This window comes from Castanea sativa, chromosome 7 (genome assembly GCF_040712315.1).
Source record: "Castanea sativa cultivar Marrone di Chiusa Pesio chromosome 7, ASM4071231v1".
Taxonomy (NCBI): Eukaryota; Viridiplantae; Streptophyta; class Magnoliopsida; order Fagales; family Fagaceae; genus Castanea; species Castanea sativa.
Window position 1 is genome coordinate 16,166,227 of NC_134019.1, and position 18,911 is coordinate 16,185,137.

At 36.5% G+C, this 18,911-nt stretch overlaps 1 protein-coding gene across 4 annotated transcripts; it reads left to right on the forward strand.

Annotated features, from left to right (window-relative positions):
* The first annotated feature begins 2,746 nt into the window (after nt 1-2,746).
* LOC142642513 (uncharacterized) lies at nt 2,747-7,560 on the forward strand. Of its 4 annotated transcripts, none has more exons than XM_075816883.1 (10): nt 2,747-2,903; nt 2,996-3,161; nt 3,418-3,607; nt 4,005-4,086; nt 4,983-5,064; nt 5,222-5,291; nt 5,779-5,829; nt 6,284-6,358; nt 6,463-6,642; nt 7,110-7,560. In XM_075816883.1, the coding sequence occupies exons 6-10, from the start codon at nt 5,289-5,291 to the stop codon at nt 7,371-7,373; spliced, it is 573 nt and encodes a 190-aa protein (XP_075672998.1). In that variant the 5' UTR covers nt 2,747-2,903; nt 2,996-3,161; nt 3,418-3,607; nt 4,005-4,086; nt 4,983-5,064; nt 5,222-5,288; the 3' UTR covers nt 7,374-7,560. The 4 variants fall into 4 exon arrangements, with proteins under 4 accessions (XP_075672998.1, XP_075672995.1, XP_075672996.1 ...); XM_075816880.1 differs by having other exon boundaries at nt 5,783-5,829; XM_075816881.1 differs by having other exon boundaries at nt 2,749-2,903; nt 2,981-3,161; nt 5,783-5,829.
* The last annotated feature ends 11,351 nt before the right edge of the window (nt 7,561-18,911 follow it).

An 18,911-nucleotide genomic window follows, 5' to 3' on the forward strand; every position in this document is an offset into this window, starting at 1 on the left:
GAGAGATTGACCACTTCCCGATAACGGCCTTAGTGGAGCAATGGCGGCAGGAGACTCACACCTTCCACATGTCACATGGTGAGGTCACCATCACATTGCAAGATGTGGAGGTTCTTCTCGGGCTTCCCGTTGACGGCGAGGCCATTACAGGGAGCACGCAGAAAGAATGGGAGAATGTGTGTGATGAATTTCTTGGCTTCCAACCTGTAAATAATCAGAGAAAGGAACTTCATGGCCAGAGGATTCTCATCCAACGGCTTTTGGAAGCTGTTGCCAATCCATTGCCGCCTAATGCCACAGAGGATCAGTTGCATAAGTACGCACGATGCTACATCCTAGCGCTACTAGGGGACACAATCTTCATGGACAAATCCGGCGATAGGGTGCATCTAATGTGGGTGCAGCAGTTGGAAGACCTTCGCAACCCACGAAGGTACAGTTGGGAAAGTGCTTGCCTTGCATGGTTGTACTGAGAGTTATGCAGGGCAAGCGATAAGAAAGCTAATCAGATTGGTGGGTGTTTGTTGTTGGTCCAGTATTGGGCATGGGCCAGGTTCCCATATTTGTGCCCGACAGTTGAACATGGCCCGCCAGTGGGTGCTTATGGTCCTCCAGTGCGTGGTCCACTGTCCCTGAAGTAAGTCTCTACCTCATACACGTCATGTAACTTCAATTTCTTTATTTCTTTATTTTAAAAGCTTCTACGAATTATTTATGTCAATATTAAACAATTTTAAACAGAGGTTATACACTCTAATTTTCTGTCAAATTTCCTAAATTATATGATTTGGTTAATATATATGCTACTTATTCTTAGTGGGAAAGTTGTACAAAGTTAATGATCCTTTGTTCTGGATTGTAGGTGGTTGTGGGTCCCAAACAAGAAAAACAGTCCCGCCCACATCTTCCTGGACAGGTATCGCAAGCAAATAGCTTCAATGTTGCCAGGCCAGGTATGAAAATGGCTTATTTAACATGTTTAGGAGTACAATATAGGTTTCGTGAACTTTGACATATAAACATTGTTGCCTAATGTGTTGCGTACTTGTTTTTTGGCTGTTGTAGGTGGTGTGGCAGCCGTATGAAGCTGAATTCGAGGACCTTCCACCCTGGTGCGTTGCAGGGAGGGCCGTGTGGACGGCAACGGTGCCACTTGTATGTTTCCACCTAGTAGAGAAACATACACCGGATCGTGTCGTTCATCAATTCGGGATGATCCAAGAAATTCTGCCTAATGTTGACACCTCCACAGTGCTTCATGCCATTGATTTGAGGGGGAAGGTTGGTGTTGATTGGATGCGGAAACATGCTGCGCATATTACAGAGTGGGGTAATCGCCTTCAATGGCGTTGTGAAGCAGTGCTTGGTGATATGCCTCCACAACACGAGTACTTCGATTGGTACAAAAGGGTAACTCGGAGGTTCATCAATGTCCTCGGTGCTAGATTGATTATAATGGTAACTTTTCCATCTACTGAATTTTTAGTTAGCATTTTCTCTACTCTATGCGCTAGCAACATCTTTAATAGAAAAGAGAATTTAAATTTAGTCAAAGGTAACACTTAGTCTCCATATAATTTGCAACTATTAGTAGCACAACCAATTCAAAACCAACGTTTATTTTATTATCGATTGCCATTGTTGAATTGGTATTGAGAAAACTAATATACCTGGTTTTTTCATGTCAGATTGAAGGATACGCCTGTTTGTTGAGGCGTCACCCAGTGGGCACGGAGGACCACAAGGACATTACTGATGTGCTAAAGGCAGTGCAAGAGATTGGCCGTGTACAACCTCCTATCCCTGAGCAACCGAATGAGGAGGCAGCTACTCCAACGCCTACTCAAAGCCCAAGCACGAGCATTGCTCCTGTCCAACGTGGCCCTCGTCCGCCTGTTGCTACCCCGAGAGTTGTCCCTACCCCCGATCCCCACCCATCCACCCCAAATCCATCCCCTAGCCCCACCATCCCCTTACCCATCCCACATCCATCCCCTAGCCCCACCACCATCCCTTCACCCACTCCACATCCATGTCCTGGGTCTGACATCCGTTCACCCACCCCACGGTCATTTCCTGAGCCGTTACCCATTCCATCCTTTGACCTGGGTCTTGATCCAACCCCTCCTGACATGCACATGCAACCACCCTCCCACAGTACGTCCACTGGCCCTTCTGCACCCACCCCACATCCATCCCCTAGCCCCACCACCATCACTTCACCCTCTCCACATCCATGTCCTGGGTCTGACATCCGTCCACCCACCCCACGGTCATTTCCTGAGTTGTTACCCGTTCCATCCTTTGACCTGGGTCTTGATCCAACCCCTCCTAACATGCACACGCAGCCACCCTCCCACAGTACGTCCACTGGCCCTTCTTTGGGCACCGACCCACCCCATGTTCAGGCTAAGCAGGCTGTTGGGTTACCTGCAGAGCCAGTAGGTCGGCCGAAACACATATCAAAGGCACCTCCTTGTGAGACAGGGGGCACAAACATGGACACAAAGCTGGGCCTGAGGCATCTGACGAAGGACATGCAAGACCTCCTCCTTATTATACGAGACGGCATAAGGTTCAAAAAAGGTAATTTAACAAAAGAGAGACAAAGAACTTCTATGTTAGATAGGCACATCTTTCTATGATTACGCTATATGGCATATACAGGTAAAGTAGTTTATACTTGAAGCAAATATTTCCTAATCAAGTCGAATAAATGTTTTGATTCTTTTTATTATCTAGTGCTCTCTCTTTCTCCCTTGCCACTCCTCTCGTGTCAGATACATCTAATAATTATTACACCTACTTTCATATAGTTGTCTTATGTTTATTATGGTTTTCTGTAGGGAGTAAAGGTAGGGACTAAAGGTAGCTCCTTTATGGACAACTAGGAGGGACTGAAGGTAGCTATTTTAACCTATTTTTTATCACTCATTAAATGGTTCTTTTAACTTGATCATCAATTCTTACTCCTGGGCAGTAATTGTGTATTCAGGCTATTTTTGGTGAGTTATTTTGTTCGTTGCACTTGATAAAAACATGAGATAATCAGATTTTTCAAATGTTGAAGCAAATGGAAAAATAGGCTGGAAAGGTGTCAGATTGTAGATTCTGCTGAAGCAGGAGCTACTGTTGTGAGACTTAAAGGAGGGGATCCACTGGTGAGTTCTATCTGTAAATGGGTACCTTTGGTTGCTTATAAAGTTTGTTTGGTTGCTTATATAAAAAAATCCATCAAAAGTGTAGTTCTTGTTGCAATCTTTAATGTTAATGCAAACGGAGCCTGTGTTTTAAGTTTATGATCTGTTTTGGACCATTGGCATTTATATAACTCTTTCATCTCCTTTGTGATATCATGAGATTGCTCTATATTTCCTTCTAATTGCTTATTTCTAATTTCTTTTCTTGGTGTTCCAGGGTAAATTGGATCCTGTTATTGGAAGGCAGGCACAAATAGAACGTGTCACCCAAATTGCAGGGGCATCGAACCAAAAACAATACATGTCTTATTGGAGAAGCTGTAGTTGGGAAAACAGCAATCGCAGAAGGGCTTGCTCAAAATATCTTAGCAACTGGTGATGTTCCTGAAACTATAGAGGGGAAGAAGGTAAGTATAAGTTGACTTTAATGTTAACAAGGTTCGGAAAACTTCAATTATTAATACAAAAAGAATTTAATGCAGATATTCTCAAGTATTTCTATCTTTTTCATATTGATTTACACAGTGGCTCTTTGTTTTGTTTTTGAATTATCTTTGTATTGCCTTTTAATTTCTGTGGCTACTTATAAGTCAGTACAAGAGAAAGCCTGCAAATGATTTGAAGTGTATTAATTTTGTCATTTAACATTTTATGAATCAATGAATATGGGCTTGGATTTCACATGGGTATTTCATTTGAAATTCATTGATGCATAGCAAGAGAGTTTAAGGAACGATTAAAGATGTTAATGGAGGAAATCAAACAAAGTGACGACATAATATTGTTTATTGATGAGGTGCACAGTTTAATTGGAGTTGGAGCAGCAGAAGGAGCAATTGATGCTGCAAACATATTGAAACCAACTCTGGCAAGAGGTGAACTGCAGGTAATCTTTTACCTAAAAGAGAACTTAATATTGAGATGCATTTAATTTACTTAAAAGTTAAAATTACTGGCAATGCCTTCTCTTCTTCCAAAATTATTTCATAACTGAGGTACTTGATTGCCTTTACTAGACCAGCTGGTTATCACTGTGGATCAGTAGAAATTTCGAGTTAGTTTTTGATGCTATAGCACATGATTTGGAAAAATTCGTGGGAAGCTATTATTTTGAAACTAGAACTTATGGATCTGAACTGAGCTGCTGCTTGATAGTAATAAAGTGTGAAAGATTGCACCTTTCCAGATCTTTATATAAGTTCACAATGTAGTGAGTTATGATTTCATCCAAGTAAAAATGTCCATTTCTATTGATAATTTTGCAATGTCATCTTCCACTTCTCTTGTAATATTCAATTGGGAAGATTTCCAGGGATAACGTGTATATCATACTGTTTATATAGAAACCTGAAATTTTCTGAAAATTTACTATAAATGGTATTAGTATTACAACATAAAAAAAAAAAAAAAAACTGAAATCACTTCTAGAAACATATAAGTATGACTCAAATTCTCTATATCATGTGTCTTCTTTGTACAAATGATGATTCTATATATTACCATGGCAATTGATATAAGATATTGTAATTTGACTGAGTTATATGATTTAAGCAATACTGCAATCCTTGTCTATTCATGTTTGTTAACTATCCACTTATTCCACTACGGCAAATTCATCTATATTTGAGTAAATGCAATGACAATTACACTTGAACACAGTGAGTTCCAAGCACTATTTATGTAATTAAATCTAGAGCTGTCACTCAATGCTGTCTGTTTTCAATATTTGGCTAATCTGAATCTATTATATATGCATTCAATCAATTCTACATCTTCTCATAGGTGTAGAGAAATCTGGTAGAAATGCTGAAGGGGATTCATGGTGGGAAACTTGGCAAGAAAATCTTCATCAAGATGAATGGAGGTTTTTATCAGTCTTCCTGTCCTTAAACAAAACGAAAGAGGGAAAAAAATCAACAGATTGATTTTTGATCTAGCAAATTAAAAATATTGTAATTTCCCTGTTTGGTTCCACTTCAATTGATACAAAAAGACAATAACTTGTGATTTTGACATTGCAGTAATCTAGCAAGGATAGAGAGGAGTGCACAGAAACAAGCAAAAGGATGGAAGAGGATCTGTTCTCAAATGGTCTTTATTCCTCCTTTCATATAACTTTGAACTAAAATGTGCTTTGTGCAAATTCCTTCCTCTCTAGACATTAGTGTATTTCATATGTTCTTTAATTTGAAACCTTGAGCTACTCAAATCTTAGACATCTCCTTCCCATTCCCCTTTCCAATATTGGTTTTAGTTCAACATCATCTAGAACTGGAAAACCATTGAGGTTTTAATCCCTTTTGCAATGCAACATTAAAGATTATGACATACTCCTATAATGTGTTACACCAGAACTCTCTCTCTCTCTCTCTCTCACACACACACGCACACGCACACACACACTCTTTTGAAGGATTCAAGGGAAACAATTTTTTAGTTTGAGCAAATCTATGTACAGACATGTTCTATTGTGATTAATAATTACAGATTTGCTTTTTTCAGTTTGAAGTTTAGTTGCTATCTGTTAAGAGTTACAATGTGGTTGAGCAAAAATATTAATAGGTCTTGTTATGTGCAGGCAGGATATGTAGGGGAAGATGTGGAGTCCATATTATACAAACTCCTTACGGTAATTCTGACAAGCCTATTCACTTATTTGCATCATAATCTTTTTTTGAAAATCTAATATATTCTGAAAATAAAAATAAAAAGACGAGATAAGGGAAATTGCTTTAGATGGTTTGGTCATGAGTAGAGGAGAGCGATTAATGCACTAATGAGGAAGGGTGGGTTAATTCAAGTGGAGGAGTTGGAAAAAGATAGAGGACGACCTAATATAACATTAGTAGAAGCAGTAAAAAATGATATGTCAATTAAGGAGATGGCAGAGAATGTGAGGGAAGAATACATGTGGTTTGTTGAGGATCCATAGCCAACCTCTAAACTAAGGTCTAGTTGTTGTTGCTAATTTATTCTGAAAATTTAGAACCTCTCTCTATTGGCATATGTGCATACTATAAAAATTATGAGCTCGCCTGCCAAAAAAAAACAAAAGAATCAATTCATGATTATTTGTATCTCAGGTTGCTGACTATAATGTGGCAGCTGCCCAGCAAGGCATTGTTTACATTGATGAAGTTGACAAGATTACCAAAAAGGTTTTCCTTTTTTTCTGGTCAATCTCTCTATCTCTTTCTGTTTTGAAGACCACTTCCATGCTCCTTTTTATACTATTGACATCTTCCACTTATCTACTTTGCAGGCTGAGAGCCTTAATATTAGTAGAGATGCGTCTGGAGAGGGTGTTCAACAGGCATTACTGAAGATGCTGGAAGGAACAGTAAGTGCACTTGTTTCATACAGGCCTGGTGGAATGGGTTTCATACATGCTGGTGGAATGGGTTTCATAGTACCTTCAAAATGCAGCCAAGACTTTGAGAAGGTACATATTGCAATCACAGAGTTCAGGATTCTGGTTTCTTAGTTTGCATATTTTCTAGAGGACTGCACATATTGCAACTATTTCCCTAAAGATGGTAAACCAAATTGAATATATAACCATTTTTTTAACCAGTAAGTTACATGGGTGTTACATGCACAGCTACTGACATTTAAACTCACCACACAAAACTCCACCCCTTCTTGTCTTCTTGTGGGAGGAGGAAGTGCCATTTGAGTCATAGCTCACTGGCCATTTATACTCGTCAAGAAACAAAATTGTACCAGGATTTATCAGCATAACCAATATGTGAGAGAGATTGAATAGTTGAAGAGTTGTTTTCTTTGAAGTCTTTGTTATAGTTATGGAATATTTGAGGTTTCTAACTTATAAAACCTTTAAAATGTTTTGTCTACTGGTTTTTCTTTCTTCGCTTCACCTTAGATGACATTGCACAAAATCTTGAACAGGCTGGAGAGTTACGTGATAGAGAAATGGACCTTAAGGCACAAATATCAGCTGCTGTAGATAAAGGCAAGGAAATGTCAAAAGCAGAGACTGAGGCTGGGGATGTAGGTCCACTAGTGACTGAGCTGGATATTCAACATATTGTCTCCTCTTGGACAGGCATTCCCGTTGAGAAAGTCTCAACAGATGAATCTGACCGCCTCCTCAAGATGGAAGAGACCCTCCATCTGCGGGTTGGAAAATGTAGTTGTAGTCTCTTTTTATGAAAAGATTACTTGAAAGTGGAATTGGAAAATGTTGGATTAATTGTTGGCACCTGGCTTTTTCTAGGTTGTATTTGTTATGCCTCAAACGCCACGCATAGGTCATTCACAGGTTGTAAGGTGTTGGTACTTGGTAGTGCTAGTTTTGCAGAATATTGTTATAATAAAAATGTAACGATGTCAAGGATTATTTGTTTTAACAATATTATGATATCTTTGGATATGATGATCAGAACCTCTTAGAATCAAAGGTAACCTTACGGACGTGTTGAAGGAGTTCTTGTTATCATTAATATTTCAAAAATCACACTGTTGGATTTTATTCTCTTAAAATGTACACTAAATTTTATGCTAATCGGATGTCATTTTTAAACTTAAGGCGCCAGCAATTAATCCAACATTTTCCATTTAAAATGGAAAGCATCATATACATAGTAAGTAATAATTGGTGGAACATAAAGTGGAACATAAAAAAAAGTACAGAGGATTTGCATTCGTCATTTACTATTCTATCTAGAAGCCCTTCTTTTATGCATAACTTTAAAAACAGAAATTTAAGATGTAAACACATCCTTAGTCGATGGCATAGTTATTGATTTTAGACCATCTTGAAATTTTGTAAACATGTTAAATATAAGAAGAAAATTTAATCTAATAGTGAATTTCTTAAAATTCGCACTCAATAAAAGAAAGACTAACTGGTGTAATGTTGCTTGAAATTACACTTGATTTCAATGGGCATGAAAATTTTGATTCATTTACTCATGGATACAGTAGGTTCTGTTAGATTTGTTATCTGGATACAACAACTTGATTATATATCCCAACTAAACAAATTGCTGAGTCCCAAAAGTGTGAGGAGCTATCTCATATATCCGGTGTGAACCTCTTATATATGTGGGAGTTACGTTACATACACTTGTTATCTAAGGTAAATATTCATATAAAAAAGAGGAATTTGGAAAAGTTTCTTGCATGAGTCAAAGGCTTTACTTATGACATTAAAAATTAGTCAAATTTGTGTAGGAACCTTATAATAATGGCAATATTTCTCTACTCAAATTTGTAATGGTTAAACACAATTTTTTTTATACTCGTATAGTCTTATTGAAGTTAGAAGGGAACTTGTTGCCTTGCTGAAAACTTATTTCACAAGAGTGATTAAAAACAAAAATTGGAGCGAAAATGAAGGAGATGGGCAACAAGGGATTCTTGATGGCATTAAAACAAAGATAAAATTTTCAACTTTTTGTGCCACAACTTTTTATACCTAGATTGAAAGTGGTGGAGAAAAAATAATAAGTCTATGTGATAGTCTAGCTATATCGAAATGTGGCAAAAGTTACGGCACAAAAGTTGTGGTTTTAAAATAACTTATTTTTATATTATTTAATTTTTATATTATAAGAGGTGCTCTTATCATCATATTAAAAGACACTAATTAATTATTGGTGGTCACAATTTAAATCTTATATCTTTATTTAAGAGATTTTAATGATGCTAGGAACTCTTCTTTTTGGTTTTAGACTTTTTCTCAAAAATAAAAAAGTTACTAGTTTGGTTCATGTTATTTTGTTTTTAATAAAATTTAAATCCTATGATTTAAGGTGGTTTGGTTTTAAAATAAATCTTACAATTTTAAAAATTTTAAACTAAACTATTTAATTCCAGAAGTTTCAAATTACCCATTGAAATATAGTGTTGTTAGTTTGAAATATAGTTCTGAAAAAAAAAAAAAACCAAAAAAAAAAAGAAAAACCTTCTGAAAATCGAGTATTAAAGACACGATTTCAGTTGTAAGTCGAGTCTCAGACACTCGATTTCTATTCAGTACTCGAGTTCCGTAGCAGTGAGTACGCCAGACAGAGAGTTCAGAAATATTTACGGCCAATGCCACTGGAAAAATTCACAGTGGAAATCGAGTCTCTGAAACTCGATTTCCAATTCAGTGGCTTTTTGGTAAATAAGTACTATATAAATCGAGTTTTTAAAACTCGATTTGTACTAGTGAAATTTACGATTATGCCATCCGATTGGAAATTGAGTTTTAGATACTCGATTTCCACTGGGTTTTTTTTTTTTTTGGGTTACCCCCCTTCCCCCTGCAGTAGTATACCAGAATTTTTTTTTCCTTCCCTGCAGCTGTAAACCAGATCCAGAATACATCACATGGGCAGTGTATACAAACATTGAATGAAGAGTACATTAAATGCAAGAAACTGGATCTCCCACAGTTACTATTCATGGGCAGTATTGTTGCCCTTTTAGCTACAGACTATACAAATTTAACCACAGTATGTCCGGCATACAATCTAATTACTAGCTATCATTTCTTCAAACAAGGCCCCTCATTTCTTCTAACGAGTATAATGGATAGCTACTAGTTCAATTACAACAACATTCAGTAATAAACAAAATATCAATTGACTCGGTACAACATAGTCTACATAGTCGCCTAACACTTGTCCATATTGATACAACATGGTCGCCTAGCACTTGTCCATACCGAAGATAACCACAACTCCCATGTACAATGCCATTCAAAAATCGACCCTCCGCTTGCCTGAAAAACATTAAAGTACGGTTGTTAGTTCCTAAATGCGAAGAACAAAAACCAATTGAAATTTTGAGCATATTATATCAAAACAGCAAAGACACTTGCCTAGTTTGTAGCACTACCGCCTGTTGAAGCCCCACGGGAACCGCTTGTTGAAGCCCCAAGGGAATTGGGACATCGTCTACAGTTATGCCCCTCTTCATGACACACTCCGCATCGCTGCCTCGGTTGAATCTCCCTCAAGTCCGAATCTGGGTTCCGGCTTCCCCGTTTTCGCCGTACCCCATCCATTTCATTCCTTATTCTTGACTTCACAGGACGACCTTTGGCCCGCAACAGACTTGGGTCAGGCACCCGCCGTGGTCCGCGAACGTCCCTCCACAATGACTCTGACTTTGGCACCACAAATTGATGTGAATATGTGTGAATGGCGTTCTCCAAACTGTAACATGGGTCAATATAGCTGGTCGCATTGAGATGCAATTGCTGCAAAACTTTAATTGCATGTGAACAAGGGATCTTAATGTTTTGCCACTTTCCACAACCACATGTTCTAGCAAATACGCGCACTTCATGACTGTGGTTTCCCCCTCCACCTCTATAGTCGTTGTACGGGGTAACCACTTGATATACACCAGTTTCATGATTAAATTCCCTCACAGTGTGTCCTGAAGTTTTCTGCAAATTTGTGGTGTAAATCCCCATTGCATAATCACTCCACACCTTACCTTGAGAGCGATCAGAAGTAATTTCTTTATGTCAATCATGGAAATATGCAACAAGTTTGCACCAAGTGAACTCAACCATTGCAGCAATGGGTAAACCGCGGGCACCTTTAAGTATCCCATTAAAGCATTCAGAGATATTGGTTGTCATTGCCCCGTAACGTCTTCCACCATCATGTGACTGGGTCCATTTCTCCACATCCTCACTCATTAGATATGTGTATGGCATATAGCGTTCGAGATGGGGATCATCAGGGTCTACCCTTCTCAGTGCGTTAATCTCGACATCCTTAATAGTTTGCATTATGGACTTAAATTTAGCGTCATGAGTCGCATATCCAGCTGTCAAGGCCAATGCCTTTAGAGTCGGGTCATCAAAGTGTGTGTTGAAGTTGCTAGCAACATGTCGAAGGCAATATCGGTGATGTACCTGTAACTTTCCGTCATCACCTATAGGCCACTCTGCAATGGCGCATTTGATACCTTTATGTCGGTTAGAAATAATACAAATGCCCTCGTCAGGTATGACATACCCTATCGAATTCCTGAGACACTCTAAAAACCATTCCCAACTAGCCCCTGACTCCTTGTCCACAACAGCAAAGGCGAGAGGCAAAACCTTTTGGTTAGCATCGGTTGCCATTGCAATCATCAACACCCCTCGATATTTACCATACAAATTAGTCTCATCAATACTGATCACTGGCCTGCAATATCTGAAAGCAGCAATGCATGGAGCAAATGCCCAAAATACATAACGTAGTAACGTAGTACCATCTATGGGGCTAGGTATGGTCCAATAGGTGTACTGGGTACCCGAATCCTGATCCAAGTATGCCAATAACAACTTTCGCAACCTTTGGTAAGACTCCTCCCAATCTCCAAATATCTTAGCAATTGCCTTTTGTTTTGCGTCCCATACCTTATAGTAAGAGAGCTGATGATTATACTTAGTATCTATGTGGCCCCGAAGCTCATCAATACGAGTAGTGTGATTTTGTCGCAATTTTCCCACAATTTCTGATGCAACAAAATTCGAATCCATCATTTTACCGTCTCTTTGCAGGCCAAAGGGTATACAACTGTGTGGACCCACATAAGACGTGACCATCCATAGACCATTTAATTTAGCCTTCATGAATGCCCCAACGTACCACTTGTAGTTGGTGTCAATGCATGCAGCGCACAATTTAGTTTTGGTCGACCTCCGGATTATAAAATTTCTATTGTCCTTTGCTGCGTATATTATCAATGCACGCTTCACCGCCTCTTTATTTGCAAAAGTCAACTCTTTATTAAAATGCATCCCATCTTCCCAAATAGAAACAAATGGTATTTAAAGACGTGAAGGATCAACCATATTTTCCCAAGTATTTGCGGAGAATGACTCGGTAGGAGGTGTGTAGGCAGTGATCGTATTTGGAACATGCTGGACGCCAATATCATCGTCTGCATCACCTTCATCATGGCACTCCATATTTTCCTCTTCAAAATTGGAAGCAAGTTCATGGTCATGGTCATCCACATCCTTCTCAAAGTCGCCTCTCTCAATCCTCTCTTCGTACTCGTCCATATCATCGAGATTTTCATCATTATTCGCAAAATGATCTTCGTCCTCCACCCCTAAATATGTCTCTTGAGGTTGAAGTGTTTCACCAGTATTGGCAGCATAATCTTGAGATGGGAATGTGTAACCTCCCATTGTAGTGCATCCATCGTCTAGGGCTGTAAATTGCAAAGATATAGTTGTTTGTTGCAACACCTCGACATCAACTTCTGCGAGCGGCTCGGAACTTACGTACAACTCAGCAGCATTTACTTGGGACATTTTATGGATCCTATTAAACATGACCTTTACATGTTTATCTTCTTTGATCGTCATGTACTTGTAATTTATCCGTTCATGAAGGACTTCTTGTGGGTAACGATAAATAATATTTATGTCATAACAAGTAGGGCTCAAATTTAGTTCTTTCATTATTTTCATCTTCAAATCATTCAATGTCTTCAACTTACGACGTATCATCATGTAATAGCATTCGATACTCGGCCCTTGAAATGCGAATCCGTCAATCTGTTCAGGATTGAAAAGAGGTCCACCGTAGTATACATTTATGTCAATATTCTTCAGAGATTGTGAACCTATTAGAGTCAAGGGTATGTTAGTGACATATTTTAACACAATTACAAAACATTTTTATGTACTCAAAGTACAAAAATTACAACTTCTTACATCAAACACACCCCACATTTGCATATACTCACTCCACATCACATACAAACACACTCAATCATTATCATTTCATACTCAAACAAATAAAAAAACTAAAGATAACACTTACCCCCACTACAAAATTTCAAATCATTCTAACAAAAAAATAATGAAAAATATTAAACCAAACAACAACAAAAATAGCCATGATAAAAGCCTAACAATACAAATATATCTTAAATATTTTTTACTTCTTATAAAATAAAATTAAAAAAAAAAAGCCTACCATATATACACTAACTTGTTACATCATATGCATGTACAAACCCCACATTAGCATATATACTCAATCATTACCATTTGTTTCTTAAAAAAAAAAAAATCATTAATCATACTCAAATAAAAAAATAAAAAATAAAAACTAAACACACAAATCTGCAAATCATTCTATCAAAAATATAAAGAAAAATAACAAACCAAACAAACTCATGATACATACCCATAAAAAACCTAACATTACATATATGTAACTAACAACTACCCATAAAAAAAACCCTAACATTACATATATGTAACTAACAACTATTCAAAAAAAAAAAAACTAACAACTAGAGAGAGTGTATAAAAACCTTACTTGACATGAGAATATGTAAATGGAGGGTGAGTTTGATTTCAAGTTTTGTATGAGAGTGAGAGAGAGAGAGAGTGAGAGAGGAAGAGAGAGTTGCTGGAATTTTTGGTGTGGCAAACGGCAGACCCCAGAAAATAGGTATTGTGTGATAAAAAGCAGCTGCCCTAGCCATGTGGATTAAAGTGGACCAAACATTGCAAATCGAGTCTCTGAGACTCGATTTTCCTTTTTAAAATCGACTCTAAAAGACTCGATATCTACCTGGAGTCCCCCTTGGCCCAATCAAAGTGTTCAATTTTTCACAAGTAAATCGAGTCTCTAAGACTCGATTTCCAGGTGGCCACCACGTGGAAAACGGCCACATCAGATTTGAGCAGAACATAGAAATCGAGTCTTAAAGACTCGATTTACTTGTTGAAAATCGACTCTCTAAGAGTCAAGATGTTAGTATGTTATATACTTTCATACCGGAGCCTACTAACTATATTCTTCAGCATCTATGCCTAATGGCCCATTTTCCCCAGTAAACACAGTGTAAAATTTTGCATAAATTCTTAAAAAACACTTTAAAAAAATTAAACACACATAGACCTTCCTCATTTCTCTCTTTCTCGTACACGAGGATGATGGTGGCGACCAGCTATAGTTGCTGGCGAGGTGGCATTGGGCTTCGTTGATGTCGGCGGGAGCTGAGGGGTGACGCGAAGGCTTCATAGTCAACATGGGGCTCCTCATGATCACTAGAAGGCAATGGAGCTTTTTTTTAGTATGGAGTGTATTTATTTGCCAGGTGGTTGTAGATAGGAATGGATGATTTGTAATGTAGGCGGGGGGTTTCTTTTTTAAGCTTCAAGGGTCTTGGGGGTTGGTGAGCACTCTAGCTGACCATAAGCAATCACCAAATACAAATGGAGTGATTTAAGGGTAGCCTAAATGAAAAAGGCGTAAAAACCTCGAATATAGGCAAAATCAAAACAAGATAACAATTCTTACAATCATATGAACCTACCAAGGAAGCATAGAGACATATAGTAAAATCCCTCCTCGCTTCTATAGTGATTATATGTTTGACAAAGGTGGCATTAGAATTTGGGTTGGGGCATTGTGCCATGTGGTTTGTACTATGCAGGTAGGTTCCTAGTTGGACACTTTTGACTTACTAGAGTTTGTTTTCCAATAGCATTTTCTTCACTTTTGTTGTTCTCTATTGAGCCTATATGAGTAGTTTTGATTTCTGAGGGTCGTCACTTATTTTATAAATTTAAAATAAATCGAAAATATATAAAATTTGCCTCGATAAATAATTACTAATTAAATTTTGTGATCCCACTTTGTTGTATCCTAATTTTTCAAGAATTTCCATAATTTTAAGTCTGTTTCATGTCTTGTCTTGTCTATGTTTGTTTTCATGCTTCTTAGTAGATGTGACAAATAAGCGGTCTAGCCAAGTTGACCAGTATTTTTCACATAAATTTTTTAATATAAAAAAAACATGTATTTACCACTTAGTAAAGTCATGCATCAAATTACTTGATATGAAATGTACTGCTTTGAATTCACCACTCATATCAAGAAAGAGCTCAACTTAACAAATTGATACTTGTTCTATAATTATAAAATTATACAAATCCCAACATTATTAATCAAAATAAGTAGCACAAACACAAAGGAGACTAGTCTACCATTTGAAAATCTAATTAAAACAATCAAAATATAAAATAAAATTACAAATGCTCAATTGGATAGCCAATTTGACAAAGAATAAAAGCATATAAAAAAATTTAAAATCTTGCAAACTAATTTCTTAATCTAATATATTGAATATTAATCTAATAGTTGTGTTTAATCTTAGATGCACTGTGGTTGGCACTCTATTTCAATTTGGGAATATATATATATATATATATATATATCAAAGTTTGATTGATAATTTATTTATACATGGTCTTTTTTATAAATATTATGTTATTGATAAGCAATATATTATTTTGGCTATGGACTACTAAAAGATAGGCCTAAGCATCCATACTTTCGCAAATTCAATTGATATACTTCAGGTTTACTTTTTTCATACTTATGAATACTTCTCATACATGTTTGTAATTTCAAATATATGTTTTTAAGTCTATTGGAACCAAATTATCTTGGTATGTACTTTGTTATTTCAATTTGGGAATGAACATCAAAGTTTGATTGATAATTTATTTATACATGGTCTTTTTTATAAATATCATGTTATTGATAAGCAATATATTATTTTGGCTATGGACTACTAAAAGATAGGCCTAAGCATCCATAATCTATTCAAATTTCATTGATATACTCTAGGTTTACTTTTTTCACACTTATGAATACTTCTCATACATGTTTGTAATTTCAAATATATGTTTTTAAGTCTACTGGAACCAAATTATCTTGGAATGTACTTTACTATTTGATATCTAAAATCTTTACTTGTTGCGTTATTCAAGAAAAAAGAATTTCTCAATTATCATCTTTCAACTAGTTTGCATGCAACTAGATAAAAGTCTCAATTGTTTACTAGAGACCATTGTATTTGAATGACGTTAAATATAAATACATTTTTTTTTTAATGGCGTCATCTAAAAAATGTTTTAAAAAATTGGTGTTTATTAGAAAAAAAATCACATACATTATATTTGTTAATTGATTTTGAGTTGTGCAATGACAGCAATGTAAATCCCATAACAAAGAACTAAACCAACTATGTCTAAATTTTATTATTTTTTTACAATAAAAAAAAATTCTTAAAAATGGGTCAAGTCACGGGTCAACCCATTTTTTTATTCAGTTCGAAAAATTTAGGTTTGGATTTGGTCAAAAAATTGGGTTCAAGTCAGGTCAATAAATTCTAACCCATTTTTTCATATCTACTTCTTAGTTCTTAGGCACTTGCCATATAAGTAGATTCTAGTTAGTTTAACTAGTAAAGTCTTTTATCGTTGAATAAAAAATTTGGAGTTAAATTCTTACCTACACCACAAACCAATTGGTGGGATCCTGATAATAAAGTGCAATCATCATGAAGTGGAAGTTATAGGTTAAAATTCTCTCTCTCTCTCTCTCTCTCTCTCTATATATATATATATATATATATATATATATATATATATATATATATTTAAAAAGGCACTTGCCATATAGAATAATACATTAATTGATAGAGTCCTAAAAATAAAAAATAGCATACTATATCAAGGGAAAAAAAATGTAAACAACTGGCAATAAAATATACAAACAAATAATGAACTTACTGACGGTGTTTTGGTTGACAAATTTTGTCAACCAACCAAAATGTTTTGAATGAATCAACGGATTTAGATTTAATTTTGTTTAGTCAAATTGTAGCAGTGATCCCATAAAAATAAAAATAAAAATAAAAATGTAGCAGTGATTATAAATTCATAACAAAATTGTGGTTAGGCTTACAATGGCTTGATATTGGGCCAATGGCAGTCAATGTCGTCCACAAGAACCCGTTGTATTCATCTTCCTTCGTAATGCATGAGAGGCTTAAAATTGTCTAGTCCATTGAAAATTGGGAGCGTTAAGGCTCAAACCTGTATGAGCCCGAAAGCTTAGCTCGTTCATTATTAACTGTTTTGGGCCCAAAAAAAATGCAATTGGTCTAGCAGGAGTCAGTGGATCATCATATCGACAATAGTCCATTATTTCAAATATGTGAGAATGTTGCCTGGACATGAGTTTTATAAGTCCAGCTGTGCGGGCTCTATTGGGCCTCACTCACTCTTTGGTCTCCAATTTCTTATTTGCATTTACAGGGCTTATCATCTTCGCAGCTGTAGGCTCCTGTACTTGGGCAGTGAATGTATTGTGAATGAATGGTTGAAAAGGGATTGTATATAATTAGATAGAATCATATGTTACAAATATTTACTGCCTTATCTAGACCCATTACGTTTTCCATTATAGGAAATGGGTTATAAAATAGAACAAAATCACAAAAAAGGCTTGAACCCCCAGATTAACAAGTGCATTAGCTAACTGGTTAGTTTCTCGATCTATAGATAAGCTCAATTTGAGCCCCGTAGAGAGAGCACTCTCAAATGGGTTCCTACAATCGGTAAGCAAAAGGTTCCATTAATTGATTGGCTTCATAAGAAGAACTATAGCCAAAGCATCTAGTTCTATAATTAGGTTGGTGATCCCCAAGTCTCTAGCCAAAATAAGTCCAGCTGTGCGGGCTCTATACTCTATAGGGCCTCACACTCTCTTTGGTCTCTAATTTCTCATATGATACAAATGTTTACTGCCTTATCTAGAGCTAGTAGGCTTTCCATCATAGGAAATGGGTTATAAAATAGATCAAAATTACAAAAAAGGCTTGAACCCAGATTAACAAGTGCATGCACACTACAAAGGGTGTGGTTTGATGGTAAGAGTTCTTGTCTCAGCACCTAGAGATGAGCAATTCAAGCAATATTTTTAGTAAGGCCCGTGTGGTGCATGTGGTATTATCTATTGTCATCACATAGCGTGAGGTCGATAAGCCCACACAGAATTCCTCTTTTTTAATTCAAAAAAATTGCATTAAGCCACTTATTAGTTTCTCTGTAGATAAACTCAATTTGAGTTTCGAAGAGAGAGAACTCTCAAATAGGTTCTTACAATTAGTAAGCAAAAGGTTCTATTAATTGATTGGCTTCATAAGATGAACTATAGCCAAAGCATCTATTTCTATAATTAGGTTGGTGATCCCCAAGTCTCTAGCCAAATAAAGTCCAAAGCTCCACCATACAACTTGACAATGTTCACTCTTAATTCATGTAGCTTGTTAATGTCTCCTTAGGCTTCACACAAATGATTTATTGTCAGCATGGATTGCAACAAAGAATTGAATCACCCATAAAATTGGACCAGTTGCAATTTCTGTAATAGAATCAGTGACATTAAACTCGCCGTAGTGCACAAGCAAAAACTGTCCGACTAGAATAATTGGAGAAATGACAGGGTGATTCCCAATATCCCACAGGGTGGGAAGCCACAAAATAATGTAAACAATATGGGCCACAACTCTCAAGCAACAACACGTGTGAAGGTGGAATAGATTATAGATAAAGTTGCTGCATTTACAAGCTTGTACTATCTGACAACCAAAACATACTCATTTACATGTCAACCCCAAGGTTCCTCTTATTCCATCATTTTAATTATCTCACTCAAATTCGTAAAACTGATCGAACCTAAAAGAAAATAAATATCTCACTCAAATGTATTTTTATACATTTTTTTTATCTATACATATTTTTACAAAATTTAAACAATATTACTAGCAATTTTTTGTCAAACGAGTCCACAACCTTCCTGTAGCAGCTTTATGTTCAAGTACTTTTGAGAAGATCTGCAAGAAAAAAACTGGATCATGAGCAAATAT

Excerpts from the sequence above, each read along its gene's own strand:
- LOC142642513 (XM_075816880.1), top strand. The coding sequence starts at position 5,267 with ATGGAAGAGGATCTGTTCTCAAATG. Across the intron at positions 5,292-5,782 it reads AGAGGATCTGTTCTCAAATG|GATATGTAGGGGAAGATGTG; the intron begins GTCTTTATTCCT and ends ATGTGCAGGCAG. Across the intron at positions 6,359-6,462 it reads TTGACAAGATTACCAAAAAG|GCTGAGAGCCTTAATATTAG; the intron begins GTTTTCCTTTTT and ends TCTACTTTGCAG.